At 51.0% G+C, this 18,092-nt stretch overlaps 8 protein-coding genes across 8 annotated transcripts; 5 read left to right on the top strand and 3 right to left on the bottom strand.

Annotated features, from left to right (window-relative positions):
- Positions 1-1,139: 1,139 nt before the first annotated feature.
- Positions 1,140-3,246, top strand: BO79DRAFT_174640 (MFS transporter). The gene is made up of 8 exons (XM_025679754.1): positions 1,140-1,702; positions 1,751-1,828; positions 1,882-2,301; positions 2,352-2,501; positions 2,551-2,859; positions 2,919-3,013; positions 3,067-3,144; positions 3,192-3,246. Exons 1-8 carry the CDS (start codon positions 1,201-1,203, stop codon positions 3,204-3,206), a joined length of 1,647 nt encoding a protein of 548 aa, XP_025538604.1. The 5' UTR covers positions 1,140-1,200; the 3' UTR covers positions 3,207-3,246.
- A 295-nt stretch (positions 3,247-3,541) lies between these two features.
- On the bottom strand, positions 3,542-4,752 carry BO79DRAFT_196382 (TauD/TfdA family dioxygenase; the record flags this gene model as incomplete). The annotated part of the gene is made up of 3 exons (XM_025681200.1): positions 3,542-3,977; positions 4,028-4,607; positions 4,659-4,752. 3 exons carry the CDS (start codon positions 4,750-4,752, stop codon positions 3,542-3,544), a joined length of 1,110 nt encoding a protein of 369 aa, XP_025538605.1.
- A 1,209-nt stretch (positions 4,753-5,961) lies between these two features.
- On the top strand, positions 5,962-7,249 carry BO79DRAFT_150037 (glycoside hydrolase family 28 protein; the record flags this gene model as incomplete). Its single annotated transcript, XM_025678608.1, has 4 exons — positions 5,962-6,222; positions 6,271-6,693; positions 6,741-6,870; positions 6,927-7,249. The coding sequence occupies 4 exons, from the start codon at positions 5,962-5,964 to the stop codon at positions 7,247-7,249; spliced, it is 1,137 nt and encodes a 378-aa protein (XP_025538606.1).
- Positions 7,250-8,198: 949 nt separating this feature from the next.
- On the top strand, positions 8,199-8,933 carry BO79DRAFT_218561 (NAD(P)-binding protein; the record flags this gene model as incomplete). The annotated part of the gene is made up of 1 exon (XM_025683420.1): positions 8,199-8,933. One exon carries the CDS (start codon positions 8,199-8,201, stop codon positions 8,931-8,933), a length of 735 nt encoding a protein of 244 aa, XP_025538607.1.
- A 126-nt stretch (positions 8,934-9,059) lies between these two features.
- On the bottom strand, positions 9,060-11,115 carry BO79DRAFT_245936 (MFS multidrug transporter). The gene is made up of 4 exons (XM_025685511.1): positions 10,571-11,115; positions 10,026-10,520; positions 9,296-9,969; positions 9,060-9,246 (listed from the first exon to the last, which is right to left on the bottom strand). The coding sequence occupies exons 1-4, from the start codon at positions 10,775-10,777 to the stop codon at positions 9,117-9,119; spliced, it is 1,506 nt and encodes a 501-aa protein (XP_025538608.1). The 5' UTR covers positions 10,778-11,115; the 3' UTR covers positions 9,060-9,116.
- A 1,594-nt stretch (positions 11,116-12,709) lies between these two features.
- BO79DRAFT_255937 (uncharacterized protein) lies at positions 12,710-14,117 on the top strand (the record flags this gene model as incomplete). Its single annotated transcript, XM_025686163.1, has 2 exons — positions 12,710-13,556; positions 13,615-14,117. 2 exons carry the CDS (start codon positions 12,710-12,712, stop codon positions 14,115-14,117), a joined length of 1,350 nt encoding a protein of 449 aa, XP_025538609.1.
- Positions 14,118-14,367: 250 nt separating this feature from the next.
- BO79DRAFT_288105 (Zn(II)2Cys6 transcription factor) lies at positions 14,368-16,651 on the bottom strand (the record flags this gene model as incomplete). The annotated part of the gene is made up of 5 exons (XM_025688653.1): positions 14,368-14,821; positions 14,871-15,462; positions 15,518-15,998; positions 16,051-16,522; positions 16,578-16,651. 5 exons carry the CDS (start codon positions 16,649-16,651, stop codon positions 14,368-14,370), a joined length of 2,073 nt encoding a protein of 690 aa, XP_025538610.1.
- Positions 16,652-16,843: 192 nt separating this feature from the next.
- Positions 16,844-18,084, top strand: BO79DRAFT_288106 (phytanoyl-CoA dioxygenase family protein). Its single transcript, XM_025688654.1, has 3 exons — positions 16,844-17,160; positions 17,210-17,986; positions 18,038-18,084. Exons 1-3 carry the CDS (start codon positions 16,918-16,920, stop codon positions 18,074-18,076), a joined length of 1,059 nt encoding a protein of 352 aa, XP_025538611.1. The 5' UTR covers positions 16,844-16,917; the 3' UTR covers positions 18,077-18,084.
- The last annotated feature ends 8 nt before the right edge of the window (positions 18,085-18,092 follow it).

The raw sequence follows: 18,092 nt of genomic DNA on the forward strand, positions 1-18,092 counted from the left end.
ATGCTCTGGACTCCTCTGGGCGCAAACAGTCGGTGGGAGGAGCTGCAGGATGTAAGCTAATTGACGCATCCACCGCATCCCCTCGGAGGTGAAGGGATGCACCATTGTCCTTGGCATTTCTCACAGCCAGGATGCAATGCATAGCTCATTCGTGCCCAAGGAAACGCAGACAGCTCTCGGTAGACCTGGCCAGTGAGCCGTAGAGGCTAGGAAGATATCATGTGTCGACACTTTACCCCGCAGTTGAATAGCAGGTGTGTACTGAGTAGACTTGTCTTATCCGAGGGGGTTAAGCGCTGGAGTGGTCGAACCGGTTATCCGAGACACTGCGGAGAACCTTCTGCGTAGTTGTTTCGAATCCTTATCAGCCACGAGACACGAAGTTCAAAATCGATCTATCAGTTGCAGGCTGCAGCTTTTAGAGCGAATGGTCCGGAGTTGTAACGCATCTCCCCGAACGGCACATGGCCCAAGATGGACCCATGAGCTAATAGAATCGGATCTCCATCAAGAAATCGGAGGAACATGTGGCCCTGTGCAGGGATGCGTCAACAATAGTAAACAAGACGAAGACCAGGGTAGGGCTCAGTTAAGATACGTAGAAATAGAACTGTCTCGGCCGATTCCCCAAACTTCCCCAACTTTCTGCATCGGCAAACGGCATATCGATGAGTCAGGAAAGGGAATGTTTATGTGATTTGGTCTCCAAATTGGAGAAGCGGAAGTGGGGAACGCCGGGTTTTTCACGCCAAAAGTTCAGGGCCCCGGTCGCAGTGCGTCAGCTTGCAGCCACTAAACGACTAGTTTCTGATTTCTCTGGCGTGGAAAAACACCAATAATTCAGAAAACTCCATGTCGATTCCTTGAAGCATAGTGCTCTGTCCTGCATGTAAACTCAACTTTAGCCTCGGGAGCCATTGCCGAGGGAATACTTTCAAGTGCGGTTATAGGGCGTGGCGACCCGTCGATCGCAGCGGTCTTAACAGCCTACCATCTTTCTAGTGGAATCAAAGTAATCAATCCTTCGACGTTGATAATCAACTTTCTCCAAATTGGTCCCATCGGCACTAAACTCCCGCGCTGGCTGGAACGCTGGATCGTCATCGTTTAAAAAGGGCCCTGTCCCGGCGCCAGTAATGGCACACACAATATTTGTATCGAGCAATAATAGCCTCACAGCCAGAGCAGCCTGTCGCGGGAATGCATACTCACGAGACCCCTTCTCCGAGTGAGTCGGGCTCCGCAGATACCGTCTACTCTCCCGAGTTGGATCGCCCTATCGACCCCATCTTCAGTCAGGAAAAAGATGCCGCCGCACAGGAGATCGAATACCTCTACCTCGAGCTGGAAACACCCTTACCGACACCGTTAATCACTGCACCCCCGGGTCCCGGTCAATCGCCCCCTCCCGAACCCCCGAGTCTCGAGAAATATACCTCCCCGTTCCTCTGGCCGAAATGGCGCAAGTGGATGATGACTTGGATTGCGTGCGCAGTGACCGCACTGGCTGGTTATTCGGCAGGCGAGGTCAACCCAGCATCGACGGAGCTGACGGCCGAGTGGGGGATTAGTGCGGTGGTATACAATTTGAGCATCACGATTTTCTGTGTCGGTTTTGCCCTGGCCCCGATGGTTCTGGCGCCCTTTTCGGAAATTAATGGTCGGCGACCCATTTTTGTCGCAAGTGGTGTGCTTTTTACTGGTATGCGATTCGCGCCCGTGGATCAACGATGGAGGCTGACAGGAATAGCGTGCATTATTGCTTGCGGAGGCACGCATGTTTTCGCAGGACTTATTATTGCGCGACTGTTTCAGGGTGTGGGTGCATGTATGTACAGACGGGGAAGATCATACCGTGGATGCGTAGCTAACTGGCGACAGCGACCTTTTCGACCATGGTTGGTGGTGTGATTAGCGACATTTTCCATGCCGAGGAACGCAATACCCCTATGGCTTTGTTCTCCGGTGCCGCGCTCTTTGGAACCGGACTGGCGCCCTTATGCTCCAGTGCGATCGTAGCGCACACTTCCTGGCGCTGGATTTACTGGTCGCATGCCATCGTGTCAGCTTTCTTCGTGGTGGTCATCTATTTCTTTTTTAAAGAGACACGCGGAAGTGTTCTCTTGAGCCGCAAAGCAAAGGCTGTGAACAACTACTATGAGCAGCTCGAGGCTGCTGGGCACTTCGGAGTCATCATGGGCGAGAAGAACGAGGCCAAACGGATCAGATGGAAAGTGAAGAGTGACGAGCAGCGCGAGTCTCTCTTGCAGATGATAAGCATTTCCTGCTATCGTCCATTTCGTAAGTACCATGTTCCACAGCTTAGGGATCAGGACTGATGTAAGTTTCAGACATGCTTTTCACAGAACCTGTGGTCTTCTTTTTCTCCCTCTGGGTGTCGTTCAGCTGGGCTGTTCTGTACCTGCAGTTCGGTTCCATTCCATTGGTTTTCAAGACCAATCACCATTTCACTACCGAGCAGACCGGAGCTGTCTTTGCCTGTATGATTGCCCTTCCTATCTTTAACCTACCAGTTGCTAACGTCACCAGCGATGTGTGTTGGTGCCATTATTATCACGATCGTCAGTATCCTGCAAGACAAGATCGCCAACAAGTACGGATTTCTCCCCAAGAAACCCGAGGCTCGACTGTACTTTGTCTGCATTGAATCCATCCTGATGCCCATCGGACTGTTTTGGTTTGGCTGGACTTCATACTCGTCTGTTCCATGGATTGTCCCGACTCTGGCAATTGCCTGCGCTACCATGGGAATCTTCGCGGTCTACCTGGCCGTGTTCAACTACCTGGCGGATACCTACCACCGGTATGCCAGTTCTGCGATTGCAGCTCAGTCGTGCTGTAAGTCTTACTCCTAATACAAGACCCCCGGATCAAAGGCAACATGCTGACTCGAACAGGCCGAAACCTGCTGGGTGGTGTTTTCCCTCTTGTCACCAATGCCATGTTCACCAACCTTGGATATCCTGGAGCATCGAGTCTCCTTGGTGGAATTGTAAGTTGTGTCTGAGATCCAGTAGTGTCCGTGTGTGATTCTAATTAGTATAGGGCCTTCTTCTGACCCTAGTACCGTGGGTCCTTGTCTTCTACGGCGGTCGGATCCGCGCGAAGAGCAAGCTCGCAAGTGTAAGTTCACATCCCTGGTAGGCTATTTACCAAGCTAACAATAATAGGAACTTGCGCGCTAGAAAAAAAAAGGATGGATGGATGAGCGATGATAGATGATAGACGATAGACGATGGATGTGCATAAAAGTAAAAGTGAACATACCTAATAGTAATTAGACAGGCAGTTATATACCCAATGCATGTATACCTTCACAACAGGTCTCTTTCGTGTTCTTCTCGATGGGTGGATCGATAACCGGAATACATGGGATGAGCTACTTGGTGGCAGGCGCGTTGAAGGACATTCGCCGTCGTATACCTGCCCAAAGAGAGCAACACCAAACCACCACCACAAGCATACGTATCAATTTCGAGAGTCATGAGATTAATATCATTGATTTATTTAAGTCTATTGATCATGCCTCGTACGCCTGTGGCGCCTCTCCCGCCGCCAGGTTGCATTGCCGGAACAGTCGCACTTCATCCTTGCCAAACGCTCCAACCACCGAATGGATGACTCCCCGATTGTTGAACAGCACCAGATCGCCCTCCTCCCAGTCATGCGGATACACATGAGGAGGGCTGATCGCTGGGCGCTGCAGTTTGTACACAATCTCTCGCACGCGAGTCAGATCATCAATCACGGTGCCATCCTTGCGGTGGATTTTGCGCACCGCAGACGGGTGGATTTGAAGGGCAGGCTTGCCCGTCAAGGGGTTCTTCCATACCATGGGCAAGACTTGGATTTTGGATTCATCGATAGGAGGTAGGTCAGACAAAGGCAGTTCCTTGTCCTCGGAGTAGAGACCGAGACCAGTGGGAAGAGCACGAGCGGAGCTCATCCAGATGTAACTGTTCATGTCAGTGGACTTCACAATCATGGCAGGACTAGCTAAACATACGGGTGGGGCGCATATTCCACGCGACTCGTAAGCGCAAACTGCTTGTCCTCGTCCGAGAGCATCTCAAACATTCTTTCGCCGCTGACAAATGCCGTCGTTCCCAAAGGCACGTCCAGCGTCTCGTTTGAACCGTCGTCATACCGCAATGTCTGTCTCCGGCCCTTGGGGACGCGCACTGCCAACAAAGTCGTGACATTAGGTGGGTAAAAATCATACAGGGCTGCATCGATGTGCCAGCGGTAGAAGCGGGTGAAATCATAGTCCTCCTCGTCGGGAATAGCGTCGCGGTGGAATGTGCGATGGTGGGGGTGTTTCAGCTGGATATTGGTGAGGCCCTCGTAAGCCTCCACGAAACCATGGCCGATCACCTGGACCTGAGGCTGATGAGGAACGGTCTTAAGGTCGGGATGCAGAATGCTCCGTTTCGCATCAAGGGTCTTTCCGTGGCCGTACTGCGAGGCGGCCGGGTCGAATCGACGGGTAAGCTCGTATTGTGCTTTCGGGGAGAGGTGGTGTTGGTTTTTCACCACCACCACGAGGTTCTCGTACAGCGCTCTGCGAATGACGCTGAAGTCGTCATCTAACAAGTATCAGCAGCGGTTCCAATGGCATCGCAATTAGCTGATCCTACCGGTCAAGTTCTCGAGGTCGATATTCTCGACAATAGCTCCGAAATCAATATCGGAGCCCGGAGGCGGAGGTAGTGAGTGAACTGTAGCAGCCATCGTGCAAATCTCTCAGAAGCGATCCGGATTCTAGCACAATTGCGAGCCATGGACAATGGTTAAATAGCTGTCGCATTCCCCACGCCTCCATCGGCATCGGGCAGTCCCGGTCGCGGAAGAGGCCGATCGTTCTATCTTATCGCTGTCTTATCGCGCCTTATCAATCAGTCTCTCTTGGGCCATCAGCAAGGGGGAATCAATCATTGATTGATTAACTGATTGATCGACGGAATGAGAATAGCTTGTTTTAGTCATGGCTCCATATGATGTCAGGAAACAGGCCAGGGAGGTCATGTGCTGTTAACGGGGCAACATTCGACAGTGATGGCCAACTAGGTCTGAAATTGCCATACGCGTCTGCTAAGGCGTGGTAATCATGAAGGAGTCAGATAATGTCTGTGAAACCCCTTTTTCTGAGACCAAATCACCATACAGGTCTTCATGTGTCCAGTATCTGAGGTTATATGGGATGTCTGGCTACCCCTGTGGTGTCTGTTCATCACGACCAGTGTTCTCCAAGATTGGATTGCCAAACACCATCTGCCTCTGGTCTAACTGCACCCCCATGGTCGCCTCCATAACAGGGAGATGTCAGCCATGTCACACATAGGCCCAGTCAGCCAATAATGCAGTTTGATACGGTCACAATTATGCTCCAAAGCTAAAATATGGCCAGTCTTGTATGAGACCGTGTGATGACACCCTTGGGCGCTACTCTTTCTGCAACAAGCCTACCACGATCATCATCGATTCTTCAGAGATAATCCCGGCGTCCGCCTGCCGACCCCATCGGAAAATAGACCCCTCACAAGCACTATGCTGCCATGATGGCTGCCTCAGGTACAGTGACCGATCAGAATTTCCCACCACTCATCGCTGCACGCCCCGGGTAACCGGATGAGGTTCACTGCAGGAATTGCGCGTCAGGCACGGGAAATATAGTGTGGCGCTCCGTGGGGAGAAGAAGCGTGCAGAAGTGCTGCAGGAACTATCACACTGTCCCGCGCGCTACGGCAGTTCTTCCGTCGGAGGTGCGAAGTGCCGTCCACAGGAACCAGGGAGATATTCCACCACAGAGATAGCAGAGATGCCCCGATGACAGATGCAAGGAGTATAAAATGAGCACCTAGTGCCAGCCAAGAAACTCCAAGAGGAACCAAGACATTAACTAAAAGCTTGTCTTAAACTTTGATCTGCGGCGTCTTCAGTATGGTGACTTCTAGTTCGGTGATCATCCTAACGCTCTGGGCGGCACTGGTCAGTGCGAGCCCCGTTGCCGATCCCCTGGTGACTCCCGCCCCTAAGCTCGAGGATCTGGAGAAGCGCGCAACCTCGTGCACATTCTCCGGGTCCGAGGGGGCCTCGTCGGCCAGCAAGTCGAAGACCTCATGCTCCACCATTGTGCTCTCCGATGTGGCAGTGCCCTCAGGTACCACTTTGGATTTGACCGATCTGAGTGATGGGACTCACGTAAGTTACTGTTCCTCGACGCGCGATTCTCACAATTAACGTGGACAGGTCATCTTCGAAGGCGAAACCACGTTTGGTTACGAGGAATGGAGTGGACCCCTTGTCTCCGTCTCCGGAACTGACATCACTGTCACCGGAGCCGACGGCGCCTATCTCAACGGTGACGGCAGTCGCTGGTGGGACGGCGAGGGCAGTAATGGTGGCAAGACGAAGCCCAAGTTCTTCTACGCCCACGATCTGACCTCGTCCACGATCAGCGGGATCTACATCCAGAACTCGCCCGTGCAGGTGTTCAGCATCGACGGGTCGACGTATCTCACGATGGAGGACATCACCATTGACAACTCGGATGGCGATGATGGCGAGGCAGCAAACACTGATGGGTTCGACATTGGCGACAGCACGTATATTACCATCACTGGCGCAAATGTATACAACCAAGACGACTGTGTGGCGGTGAACTCGGGCGAGGTGGGTATACTCTCCTTCAATCTATGGATGTGGCACTGATGGAACAGAACATTTACTTCTCGGGCGGCGTCTGCTCCGGTGGCCACGGGCTGTCGATCGGTTCCGTTGGTGGTCGCAGTGACAACACCGTGAAGAACGTGACCTTCTACGACTCGGAGATCAAGAGCTCTCAGAACGGTAGGTTTTGTATTAAGGTTGTTGTTCGGTGCGATCACATGCTAAGCAGGGTATAGGAGTGCGCATCAAGACCATCTACGGCGACACTGGGTCGGTAAGCGAGGTTACTTACAAGGAGATAACCCTGTCCGATATCACCGACTACGGTATTGTGGTGGAGCAGAACTATGACGATACGAGCGAATCCCCGACTGATGGCATTACCATTGAGGACTTTGTCCTTGACAATGTGCAGGGGAGTGTAGAGAGCTCGGGTACGAATATCTATATTGTATGCGGATCGGACAGCTGCACAGACTGGACTTGGACGGATGTAGATGTCAGTGGAGGGAAGACCAGCTCTGATTGTGAGAATGTGCCGGACGATATTAGCTGTTAGATGTCGATGGCCATTGAGCAGCGAAGCTGAACTGCTTGGGAGTATTAGCAGATTGTGATGTCACATACGACGATGCTGGACTTGAGCTGCAAACATAAACCCACGTTCGGGTCAATGGATGTTAGTCGATCATTGATAGATGCTGCTGTGACCCACACAGTTAGATCTTCTCATCTGCAATCCCTCTATCTACTTCTGACCACGGATTACCCACGCAGCCCCTCGTAGGCAGGGAACCATTTTCATTGTTTTCATTCTGATATAAGCTTCATTGATTGGTGGGAATATAAGCCTCGGAAGTTCCAGGCAGCGCCGCATGTCACTCTCAACGCAAGCTCCTTAACGATGCAACACAAAATACAGGATATCACAGCTTCAGTCTCTCATATGTTTCCTTCCACTCATAGCAGGTCCCTCATGTTCCCGAGACAGGCTGAAGTGCATAGTACTGATACCCGTCATACTCTCACGTTGCTTGATCCGAACAACCCAATTAGGCTTTACACTCCCAGATCTGCAAACCCTGTCTGGGCGGACTCTGACCAGGTTAAAATTCTCCAATTCCCTGTCATAGGATAGTGCTGCCAACAGCTGTTCAAAAGGCCAGCCACCACATGGAACCATATCCCCGATCCGAACTCTCACCTCCAATCTATATCCCAATCAGGCATCACCTTAGAGGATCACTGACCATGATGTCATGTGGGATATTCCTCATCAAGGAACAATTCATCCCCTCTACGTTGCCTCTGCATAATACTGACAATGAACCCCGACGGTGTTCATATATCATATCTTCCCGGGGATTAGATCCTGCTTTCGCCCCAGTTAGAAACCGGTCGTGGCTCGGGGTACGGCTTCATATATAGACAACTATACTAGCTAACCCCCCCCCTAAATATAGTATCTCTCCTCATTACATTGGAATATACATTAATATCTTCACATAATGTCCCTCACAAACCTAGACACAACCAACCCAGCCACGCCACCCACCGACCCCAACACCACAACTCTAACCCTACCAACCGACCACATCGACGACCTGCCAACCATCCCCTACTCCCCACCCACAATCTATACCCGCCCCCTAGCCATCCTCGGCGCCGGCAACCTGGGCCGCCGCATCGCCTGCATCTTCTCCGCAGCGGGTCACACCGTCCACCTCCACGACCCAAGCCAAGGAGCCCTGCACTCCGCCCAACACTACATAACCGAGAACCTCGCACACTACACGACTTTTCCCTTGATCTCCCGCCCAGCAGGCCAAATCCACCCCTTCTCCTCCTCCGACATAACTCCCGCAGTCAGCGATGCGTGGCTCGTGATCGAATGCGTACCGGAACACCTCCCGCTCAAGATCGACATCATGGGCGAGTTGGACGCCAAAACACCCCGCGATTGCATTTTGGTCTCGAACTCATCGGCGTTTCGGACGAGCTTCATGGTGGAGAAGGTGTGTTGGGAGAGACGGAAGTTGATGTGTAATATGTGCTTTGGGGCGTCGCCGTGGATTCGGGCGGTGGAGTTAGGGGTGAATGAGGGGGTTACGGAGGGGGAGGTGGTAAAGGTGTTGACGTGGGTGTTGGATGATTGTGGGATGATGCCGGTGCAGACTAGTAGGGTTGGAAGGGATGGGGAGGGAGGGTTGGTGCGGAGTCAGTGTTTGAACACGGTTAATTGAATTTGCTTTGGGGGTTAGAGGAGGAGGGTTGGGTGGTAATGTGGTGATAGATGTGATGGAAGCTTTTCTATAAGAGTGGTGTGATTAGCATAGAGGGAAAGTGTCTATGTTAGGGGTGGTTGATTGATTGAATTTCACTTCGTTATCATACTAATGTATATAATGTAATCTATGCTATATGGATTAAGCACTCCTCCACTTGCTGCCCCGCCACTGCAAGATCACTGTAGGGATAAAGCTCACGCCCATCAGCAACGCCGTCACCACCCCCGAACTCTTTGCTATGCCCACAGTATCGAACATATCGGGGAACCTAATAACTGTTAGTAGATAGTCACTTGCAATATATGTGGACGACATACCAGAATGGTCCAATGAACCCCCATGTTGACCGGATAAAGTTGATGAATACACCCACGCTCCCTGAATCAGCCGGGTACGAATCGACCGCGTATGTGATCAACACCGTAGTGACAACCTGGTTGCCGAACGCACCAATCCCTGTGCCGATAATCGGGCTGACACTCCATTTCCCGGTCTGTGCGTTCTCCGTGCAGACTAGGAACACCACCACACCCGCAATTGTAAGCAAGTATCCGATATAGCTGAGCCACAGACGGTACTCGGGATCGGGCTTGTGACCGGTCCGCTTTGCGCGGAGATTCATCCATGTGTCCGACAGAACACCACCGAGCTGTTCACCTAGGAGCGAACCGATAATGAGACCCAGGAATTGCAACCCAAGTTGTTCCGCGTTGAGCTCGAACTTCGACTGTAGCAGTTGGGGCACCTCGACGGAATTCATAACGGACGCGAAGAGGAAGACCATGGCGTAGGCGGCAGAGGCGATCAGGACGGGAATGTTGGTGATGAGGGTGAGGGGATGGTAGAACTCGGCAAGTTGGAAGGGAGTAGGGTCGATGCGTCGAATGGAGAGGTATTGGTGCTTGAAGGCCGAGGAGGCGTGCATGTCGGTGCCGATGTATCGTGTTTCGGGGCCGAAGAATATGTAAAGGATGAATTGGACGGCGTTGGTCTAGAAAATCCATTGTTAGTTGCAAACCCCCCACAGGTTGCGACATCGGTGCTTACAATAGCCAGAGTCCAATAAATCCATTGATATCCCACGCGTTGGGCGACAAATCCGAAAATCAGAGGGCCCACAGGCACTCCCAGAGTGACCATTACCGCCCAGATGCCCATATATTGTGCTCTCTCACGCTTGAAGAACGTCTCCGTCACAACAGCACTGCCAATCGCCATAGCCGGAGAGATGAAAAAGGCCACCAGGGCACGACATGCCGCCATAGACGCATAATCCGGGCTCTTAGCACAGCCAATGTTGCAGACGCAGCTGAGGATCAACGAGAGGAGGAATATAGGACGGCGTCCGTAGCGCTGGGAAAGTGGTTTCCAGAAAAGAGGAGCACCACCGAGAATGGCGATTTGGAGAGAGGTCAGATAGCTTGTTCGCTGCAAAGAGACACCCACGTCTTCGGCAATTTCTTCGTAGGCTGGGATGACGGCTGCGGCGGTAAAAGTGCCCATACAGGCGTGGAAAGCGACTAGAAGGAGGTTGATGGTTTTCTGATTCGTTAGTTGCCATTGTCGCTATCGACGGAAAAGGATCTCCTCACCTTCAGAAGGGGCCAATTGTACGGATCCGCAGGGTCCATACTAGGGACCGGATCCAGATCTAACGTGCCATGTCGCTGTAGCAGGTATGCCTTGTGCGGCTCCGAAAGGGAACTTCCAGGGAGTTCCGTGGTCAGATCGCCCAGTTCGGTCTTTTCAATGTAATCCGACCGGGACTTGGACGAGTTATCGAGCGACATTCTGGACATTGGATGGCTAGATGGGGTGCTGCAGGGTGTGGCACGATGCGTTCGAGAGAGGGTTCACGATCGTACGATAGCCACGAGGAGCAGCAGGCAACTGGGGATTTAACCCACCCCACCAGGGGGGCCCAAGTTGATCGGGGATGACTTGTCCGGTAGCACAAGTGGATTCATGGCCGCGTGTTTGCTGGCTGGCGAATTTGATGAGGATTAATGATAAGGGACCAGCCAAAGGCAGACTAGTCCGGGGAGAATGTTGGGGTAGCGCGGGGTCCCCGGAGTGTCAACCAATGTGAGGGCTCCATCTGGTGGATCGGCGGTAGTTGACTGCCATCCATTACTGCCGGTCTCCTGCGTCTGGCCCGTCTGTCAGGGTCGCTCCTGTCTATTATATAAGGGTCCAGCTGCTGCTATTGCTGCTACTCCTGCATCCTGAACCGAGGCCCCCAGCTGCCAATTGCCGATGCTCGTTCCGTGATTCGCTTGACCTGGGAGCTATCCTCTTTGCCAACGTCATGGCACCCAGCTTGACCAACGAGCTTCTCGGTATGAATTGAGAAGGATTGCCATGTGAAATTGATCTCCCCGCAGTAGTTATGGTCAGGCAGAAGAGTGACTCAGATACTGCAAATTGACTATCCCCTCACACAGAGTGCATCTCGCACTCACTCCGATGGCAACAATCCTCATCTTCACAACACACCCCACTATCTCCACTACAGTTGTTGTGCGTGGCACTGAGAAACTACAGTGTACCATAATTCGGATCTTTCTCTCTGTTTTACCGTATGCTCACCATGAATTTGGATACGACTGCTAGGAGTTGTCTACATGACATATTTGACAATTCTTGTCAAATTGGGGCTAAAAAAGTTAGGCTTTCACCGTTCTGGAACCCTAGTAATTGCCACGTGTTTTGTCCAGCCATAACGAAACTCATGTCTCCCCATAGCATTATTAGTGCACGTATAATGTGAAGCGAACGTGGCATCACTTGTCCATGGTAACATGGATTTGGGCTCGTCGATAAGGCATGTGCCTTCCGCCTGTGTGTGTACATCCGGGGCCATGCGTGCGCTATCTTAAATTTGTATTAGTCTGGTTCATAATAAAGTACCATAATAGGATAAAGCGACGAAGCTCAGCGAAAGTGCTCAAGCCTATAGTGTTCCTGTCTCAGGTATATCCGTTCGGTTTACGCCATCGCGTCCACATTTAATTGGTATGAGTCAACTCATTGACAATAAACCTTCTTTTCATTCAGATCCTGCAGGACCTTGCCCTTTGAAGACATTCGAAGATAGTCTCGACATGAACCAGTCAGATGATATGAATATCGACATACTTTAAAGATGTCATGACGAGCTTAAGCTGCTAATGCTGGAATCATGACTCAATGTCGACAAAACGATTTTTCTGGGCCATCGGGCATCTCCTTTGAAAGGTTGTGGCATTTACGACAGGCGTTGAAAAGCGTACGATGGGCGGGAAGGATGACTGTTGCAGGGTACAAAGAGTTCGAGTAATTCCCAGCGAGGTCTGGGTCGGACCCTCTATATTGGTCGGCGAGACCGGTACCTGCCACGTCTGGGAGAATGTTGAGTATAGAACTCACAAAGCATCACGGCCATGATGCATACCCCAAGAGAAAGCACAACTTGAAGAGGCATATCCCTATGACTTGACCATATTCTGCTCACAAACTAACGCTCCTTTCTTTCTTTGACACATTCTTTTCCTATACAGTAGTCGACCCTATTCAAGCAAGTGAAGTCTGAATATAATGATAATTCCTATGCCACCCGTTTCATTGTTCTTAAATAGTGCCTTAACAGCAACTCCAGGAACTCTGGCCATCCTACTCATCACACTCATCGCAGTCATTATAAACATAATCGGCCTACTTCACTAACTCACAGTCGACAAAAATTGCTCGCTATGGCCGGATCTACCTTCCCACCTTCACCCCCCTCATCTGCTACGGGCTTATCCAGGCTCGATGCTCGCGCCAGAGAACTGGTGGAGAAGACATTTGGTATCACCGTTGACGCAGTTGAGCGCGCTCCCATTCTTGACTACAACGCAAATACCATTTCGTATGAAGTCTATTTCCTCCATACTATGTGGAACATACGCGATACTCCTAGACAGCCTGGAGTGGCACGCATGCCATCAGGAACGAAACAAGTGATCATACAGTTCAAAATCCCTGAACAGAATATGGACAAGAGGCGCTGGGCGGAGAACAAAGTCGCTGCTATGTACACGGCGCGAACAATTCTTTACAACACCGTCTTTCTCCGCACTGTGCCAGAGGTATATGCATGGAGCGATGGAAGCGATGATGAACATAACAAGGCATGGATTATCCATAGCTCTCATCCACCCGGGGATGCCCCACTCAGTGAGTCGTTTTATCAAATGTCTTCGGAACACCAGGGCGAGATTTTGGGACAGATTGCCACATTACACAAGCTATTTCAGGACTATGATCACATGGCTATATGTCAGGGATATGGGGGTCTCAGGTTCTCAGACGAAGGATATGTTCGCTCTGGCGAGGCCCTTATGAACGGCGTCGGAGGTCCGTTTGGCAACTTAGGGAGTTATCTCACCGAGCTACTGCGGCGAGATTTGAGAAGGGCGGAAACGCGACCAGATATCGACGGCTGGAGAAAGAGCCCAGAATTGAGAAGGAAGCTTGAGGAGTTCGTCGAGAAGTCTGTTACTGATGTAGTGGCTGAGATACCCGAGTATCGCCCAACATTCACCCTGAACAGGATCGGTAAGCATCCCCTGAGCCATCATTTATCTGTGAACAATTAGCTAACCCAAAGCTCTAGAACTTGGGAATTTTCTAGTCTCAGAAAGACCAGATCAAACACCGATCATATCCTACATCCTCAACTGGAACTATGCTTCCCTCGGCCATCCCCTGGAGGAGTTCATCTACTCGTACAATAGCTTACACGGCGCGCTATTATTTCCCATGGATAAGGACAGCCGTGTTATGTCCCGATGCATCCTAGAAGGGTTTCCAGATGGAGACGTGGACGTCGACCTGAGAGATCTAGACAACTATGCATACTACAACGACGGCATGGGTGCACAATGCCACTATAACATAGCGAAGAATTTATACGAGGCCTTGCACATGGCAGAGGTAGACAGGCCTCAAGATATGGAGGGAGCAGAGACGTTGGTTGCATTTTTTGGCTTCTGTGCAGCTGTCGGCGGGCGAGGATTGTACCGTGATGATCCAGCAGCCGATGCCAAGCCGGAGGAGGTGTATAAGAGCAAAGCTAAGCTAGTCAAGGACTACTTGAAGCTCTTTGGTTACTGGTAGTTATATATCTTGGATGGCGTCAGCAATGTGGTATTACAAGACATATGAGTCGTGGCATTGGAGTGTCATGAGTCCGACACTTACAACCACTGAATAGTATAATCTAGTATCCTTTACGACAATTTCGTCCATTGTTTGATTTCCTCATTTATGTTGCGCTGAGCTGATCACGATCGTAAATCCATACACGAAGTCCATCAAAGACACACAACTCCTAGAACTAGTACATCGCACACCCAAGAAGCTCACCTTACGCAACATAATCACCCTCCAAATCCCGAAACCCACGAAAGAACGGCAAACTGGAAAACAGCGTCTCATCATAAAAATCGGAATCCCAAGAGCGGCCCAGATCCAGCGGTAAAGAACCCGAAAACACATCCATCAAATCAGTATCCACACTGGCTGGCTGAAGAAAACCGTCAGAATCCGCAGGTGCAGACGATGTATACTGCTGCAGCGTGGTATACTCGTCCTCTTGGATAGCACTACCCTGGTGCAACTCGGGAGTAACCTTCCCATGACACCATAGATGGCTTAGTAATTTTGCGTAACGATGGGCGATATGTGTTTGGCTTGTAGCAGCAGCTTTGAGCATGGAAATGAATTGTCGGGTTAAGTTAAAGTATGTTTGGGATTCTTCGGGAGGGATGGCTCCAACGGAGTAAGCTTTGAAGAGGAAGACGGAGGCATAGATTTCGTAGCTAGATTGTTAGTGGATTGTCATCTGGAGGAGTAAGGGGGAAGACTCACAGGTAATACCGGACAGGGAGGAACTTCACAATGTCGGATGGGGTTATCTCTTCCACGAATGTTTGAAGTAAATCTCTGGCTGCGTTGATGGCTGCGTAGATGTGGCGAGCATCGGCACTAGCCATGACGCCGTCTGGGAATAAAGTTGCGTTGTCTTCATGGCTCATGTTTGTGGTTTTAGAAGAGCGATATAGAACCGCCTGGAATGCGAATGCGTTGACGTATAGTTGTAAGTACTGGAATTGTAGGGTTAGGAGACAGCGCAGAGACGGGGGAATGTCGACATTTGACCAGGTTCCCTTCCACATCTCCATTGCTTTGGCGGAATCGTCGAGGTACTTGGGGTAGTCGCCAACGAGCATTATCTGTAGTGTGCGCGACTTTAATGCGTACAGAATGTCGTGGGTGTTTCCGAAGATAGTTGTTAGGTCTACTTGGGCCTGGACAAAGGAGGCGTAATCCGTTCCGCCAGTAATTTCCGGTTGGAGTGATGGGTAATCTTGGCTGCTGAATCGGGTCGACAGACTAGGTCCGCGGGACCAGAATGCTTGGCCCATTTGGATTGATATTTGCCGGTCGGCGAGATAGGTAACTAAAACAGTTAGTCGTGATGTTGAGTCGTGATACCTGAGGTCGGGATCGCATACATATCCACGCCAGTCGTCTCCGGCAGCGCATACTAAGTGGCTCGGATTCCACCTCAAAAGGAAAGGATTGTGTATCTAAATGTAATAGGTATGCCTGTCTGACTGCAAGTCCTATCAGATTCCATGCTACGCAGTCTTCATCATATGCATTGCTCTGCTCAGAGTTATTGCTGTAGGGCTGATCCTGGGAAAGCATTAGATGAGGCATCCACTCAGCTAAGAGTAGCAAGCCTTCAACAGTTCCAACATGTCGCACGCTCCGAGCCCCAAGGGTGACACGGAGGATTAGCTTATCAATATACCCCCTGATCCGGGTGTGAAGATGTTTCTGATCCGGCCTGTTCTGAGTGGCTATTGTAAGGACGGAGGCAAGGAGAAACGTCTCGGTAGCCCATTGATGCTCGGGGTCTTCTGTGTATAATAGACTGCTGGACACGATAGGAAAATAAGGATGGTAATTTATGCCATAGCTTGTTGTATCCTATGTGTTAGTGCAGGCACTATAGCCATGGAAGCGGGACATACTAGTGTACCAGGGGTTCAATGTCGAGTGCGTCGATTACTCCCTCCTTGACGATCTCTGTGGCCATTATAGATGCCCTGGGTTGATTGTGAATTTTACGAGGCACAGACTTCACCACCTCATGCCCTGTGTCATGGGATCTTGGAGAGGGCCTCTCGGGCGAAGGTACGCTGTCATCTCCCCCCGCAGTGGCGGCTGTCTGAGCAAGGATTTGAAGAGCTTCTAAGGGATTCCGGACACCCCCACTGAAAAGGGGGTTACTGTCCACGCCCACCGTTTCTGCCTGCAAGGTAATCGGCTGTAGTTCTGTCTTGGTTTCACCCTGCTCAGTGGACCTCGGGGTCTGCGTCTCAGTGTTTTCCCGACGACGACCCCGAAACTGAGAGTAGTCACCTCCTCTTCGGGAAGTGGCTGGTAGGCATTGATGGCCTTTCAGGTTGCACTTTGAGCATGGCGCATGGGTTCCTCCTCCCGTGTATTTTCTGGGATGGTGGATGTGAGACGCAATGAAAGGTGTGGGATATGGGCAGTACCTACAAATCACATTTTGTTTTCCGTTGCCGACAACGAAGACATGCCCGGTAGAGCCTTGCGCCTGTACTTCGAGTCATGACCGCTGGACAGATTGATTGAATTCAGATCAGAGACAAAATGGGGATGAGAGAGACGTCGGCTGTAGAAGTGCGGGACAGATGCGGGGTTCCCCAGGGTCGGCAATAGACGGCTGTAGGTCTGTTGGTCTGCCCTATATCAAGGAGAAGCCATCCACGCCATCGAGCCTGACATATTCTCTGATTCAATCTCCTCAGTTAATTTGTTCTGCCTGTTTGTAACGAAGTGCAACCATCATCAGTTATCCTTTTATCCCTACTACAAAATGTCAACAACGACTCTGTGTGAATCCGAGGTCTTTACCTCCGCTCGTCTCGTAGCAAGCAATTGCAAACTACCTCCAGATGATAAATACGGAGAATACTATCCCACAGATCCCAAAAACGTCAAGCTCGAATCCAACTTTGGGCCCATGTTGCCGGAGAAGATCGGATACCTCCAACCCACATCGAAAGACACACCGATTGAGGTCATGCGGGAGAGACTTATCCGTGATGGGTATCTATTCGTAAGTCCCTCCTTGTCATCGTTTGGCTCCCATACCAATCCAAATCAAGGTCAAGAATCTGCTCCCACGGGACCAAGTGCTGGAATGCCGCAGGAGCTATTTCTCCTACATGGCGCCCTCTGGTCTTCTCAGAGAAGGAACAGACCCCGTCGACGGAATCTTCAGTGACAAAGATAGTCGCAAGTACTTGCCCCCGGGAAACCTGCGGCGACTTTTCGGCCTGAAGAATGACTATGAGTCGGACAAGTATGTGGAGCTGATGATCAAGGCGCATGAAGAGAGATTTTATCTTCAATTGTGCGAGAGTACCGAGCTACGGGACTTCATCCGCAAACTCACGGAGTGGAAAGACATCACGATGCTTCAGCGGACAATGCTACGTGCCTTTGTGCCCGACAGTGAGCTGACTCCTGTTCACTTCGATCAAATGTACCTTCGCGCCGGTCCGCCCACCAGCCTTACAGCGTGGGTCCCGATAGGAGATGTTTCGCTTGAGGGTAGCGGGCTGATGTACCTTGAGAAATCGGTCGATATCGGTCGACAGACCGAAGAAGAATTCGCGCGGAATGCAGCAAATCTGACTGATGAGGAGCGTGTCTCGGCGTTCAATAAGAACATGAATGATGGGGGTTTTCTCAGTCGTGATACAGTCGCGTATGGTGAAAACGCCAAGCGTAAGTGGTTGATTACCGAATATGAAGCTGGGGATGTGATCTTCCACGACCCCTTCCTGGTGCATGCTAGCTGCAAGAACAAGGACCCTGGAAGGAGGATTCGGCTGGCTACTGATCTCAGATTCGTGAATTCCAATGAGCCGTATGACAAGGTATGATTCCCAAGCATAATTGCCACGGAATAAAGACTGATAGGACTGCAGCGCTGGATGAAGGTCTGGCGTCCGCTCGACGGGCTGTGATGGTTATCGGAAGCAT

Source organism: Aspergillus costaricaensis, assembly GCF_003184835.1.
Source record: "Aspergillus costaricaensis CBS 115574 unplaced genomic scaffold BO79scaffold_19, whole genome shotgun sequence".
Lineage (NCBI taxonomy): Eukaryota > Fungi > Ascomycota > Eurotiomycetes > Eurotiales > Aspergillaceae > Aspergillus > Aspergillus costaricensis.

What these genes read in the sequence shown, in the direction of transcription:
- BO79DRAFT_174640 (XM_025679754.1), top strand. Translation starts at nt 1,201, where the DNA reads ATGCATACTCACGAGACCCCTTCTCCGAGTGAGTCGGGCTCCGCAGAT. An exon ending in AAGTGGTGTGCTTTTTACTG is followed by an intron (nt 1,703 to 1,750) that starts GTATGCGATTCG and finishes TGACAGGAATAG; the next exon opens with CGTGCATTATTGCTTGCGGA. An exon ending in GATTGCAGCTCAGTCGTGCT is followed by an intron (nt 2,860 to 2,918) that starts GTAAGTCTTACT and finishes TGACTCGAACAG; the next exon opens with GCCGAAACCTGCTGGGTGGT.
- BO79DRAFT_245936 (XM_025685511.1), bottom strand. Translation starts at nt 10,777, where the DNA reads ATGTCCAGAATGTCGCTCGATAACTCGTCCAAGTCCCGGTCGGATTAC. An exon ending in TTTATTGGACTCTGGCTATT is followed by an intron (nt 9,970 to 10,025) that starts GTAAGCACCGAT and finishes TGGATTTTCTAG; the next exon opens with ACCAACGCCGTCCAATTCAT. An exon ending in GGGTTCATTGGACCATTCTG is followed by an intron (nt 9,247 to 9,295) that starts GTATGTCGTCCA and finishes AACAGTTATTAG; the next exon opens with GTTCCCCGATATGTTCGATA.
- BO79DRAFT_288106 (XM_025688654.1), top strand. Translation starts at nt 16,918, where the DNA reads ATGTCAACAACGACTCTGTGTGAATCCGAGGTCTTTACCTCCGCTCGT. An exon ending in TCCGTGATGGGTATCTATTC is followed by an intron (nt 17,161 to 17,209) that starts GTAAGTCCCTCC and finishes ATCCAAATCAAG; the next exon opens with GTCAAGAATCTGCTCCCACG. An exon ending in CCAATGAGCCGTATGACAAG is followed by an intron (nt 17,987 to 18,037) that starts GTATGATTCCCA and finishes ATAGGACTGCAG; the next exon opens with CGCTGGATGAAGGTCTGGCG.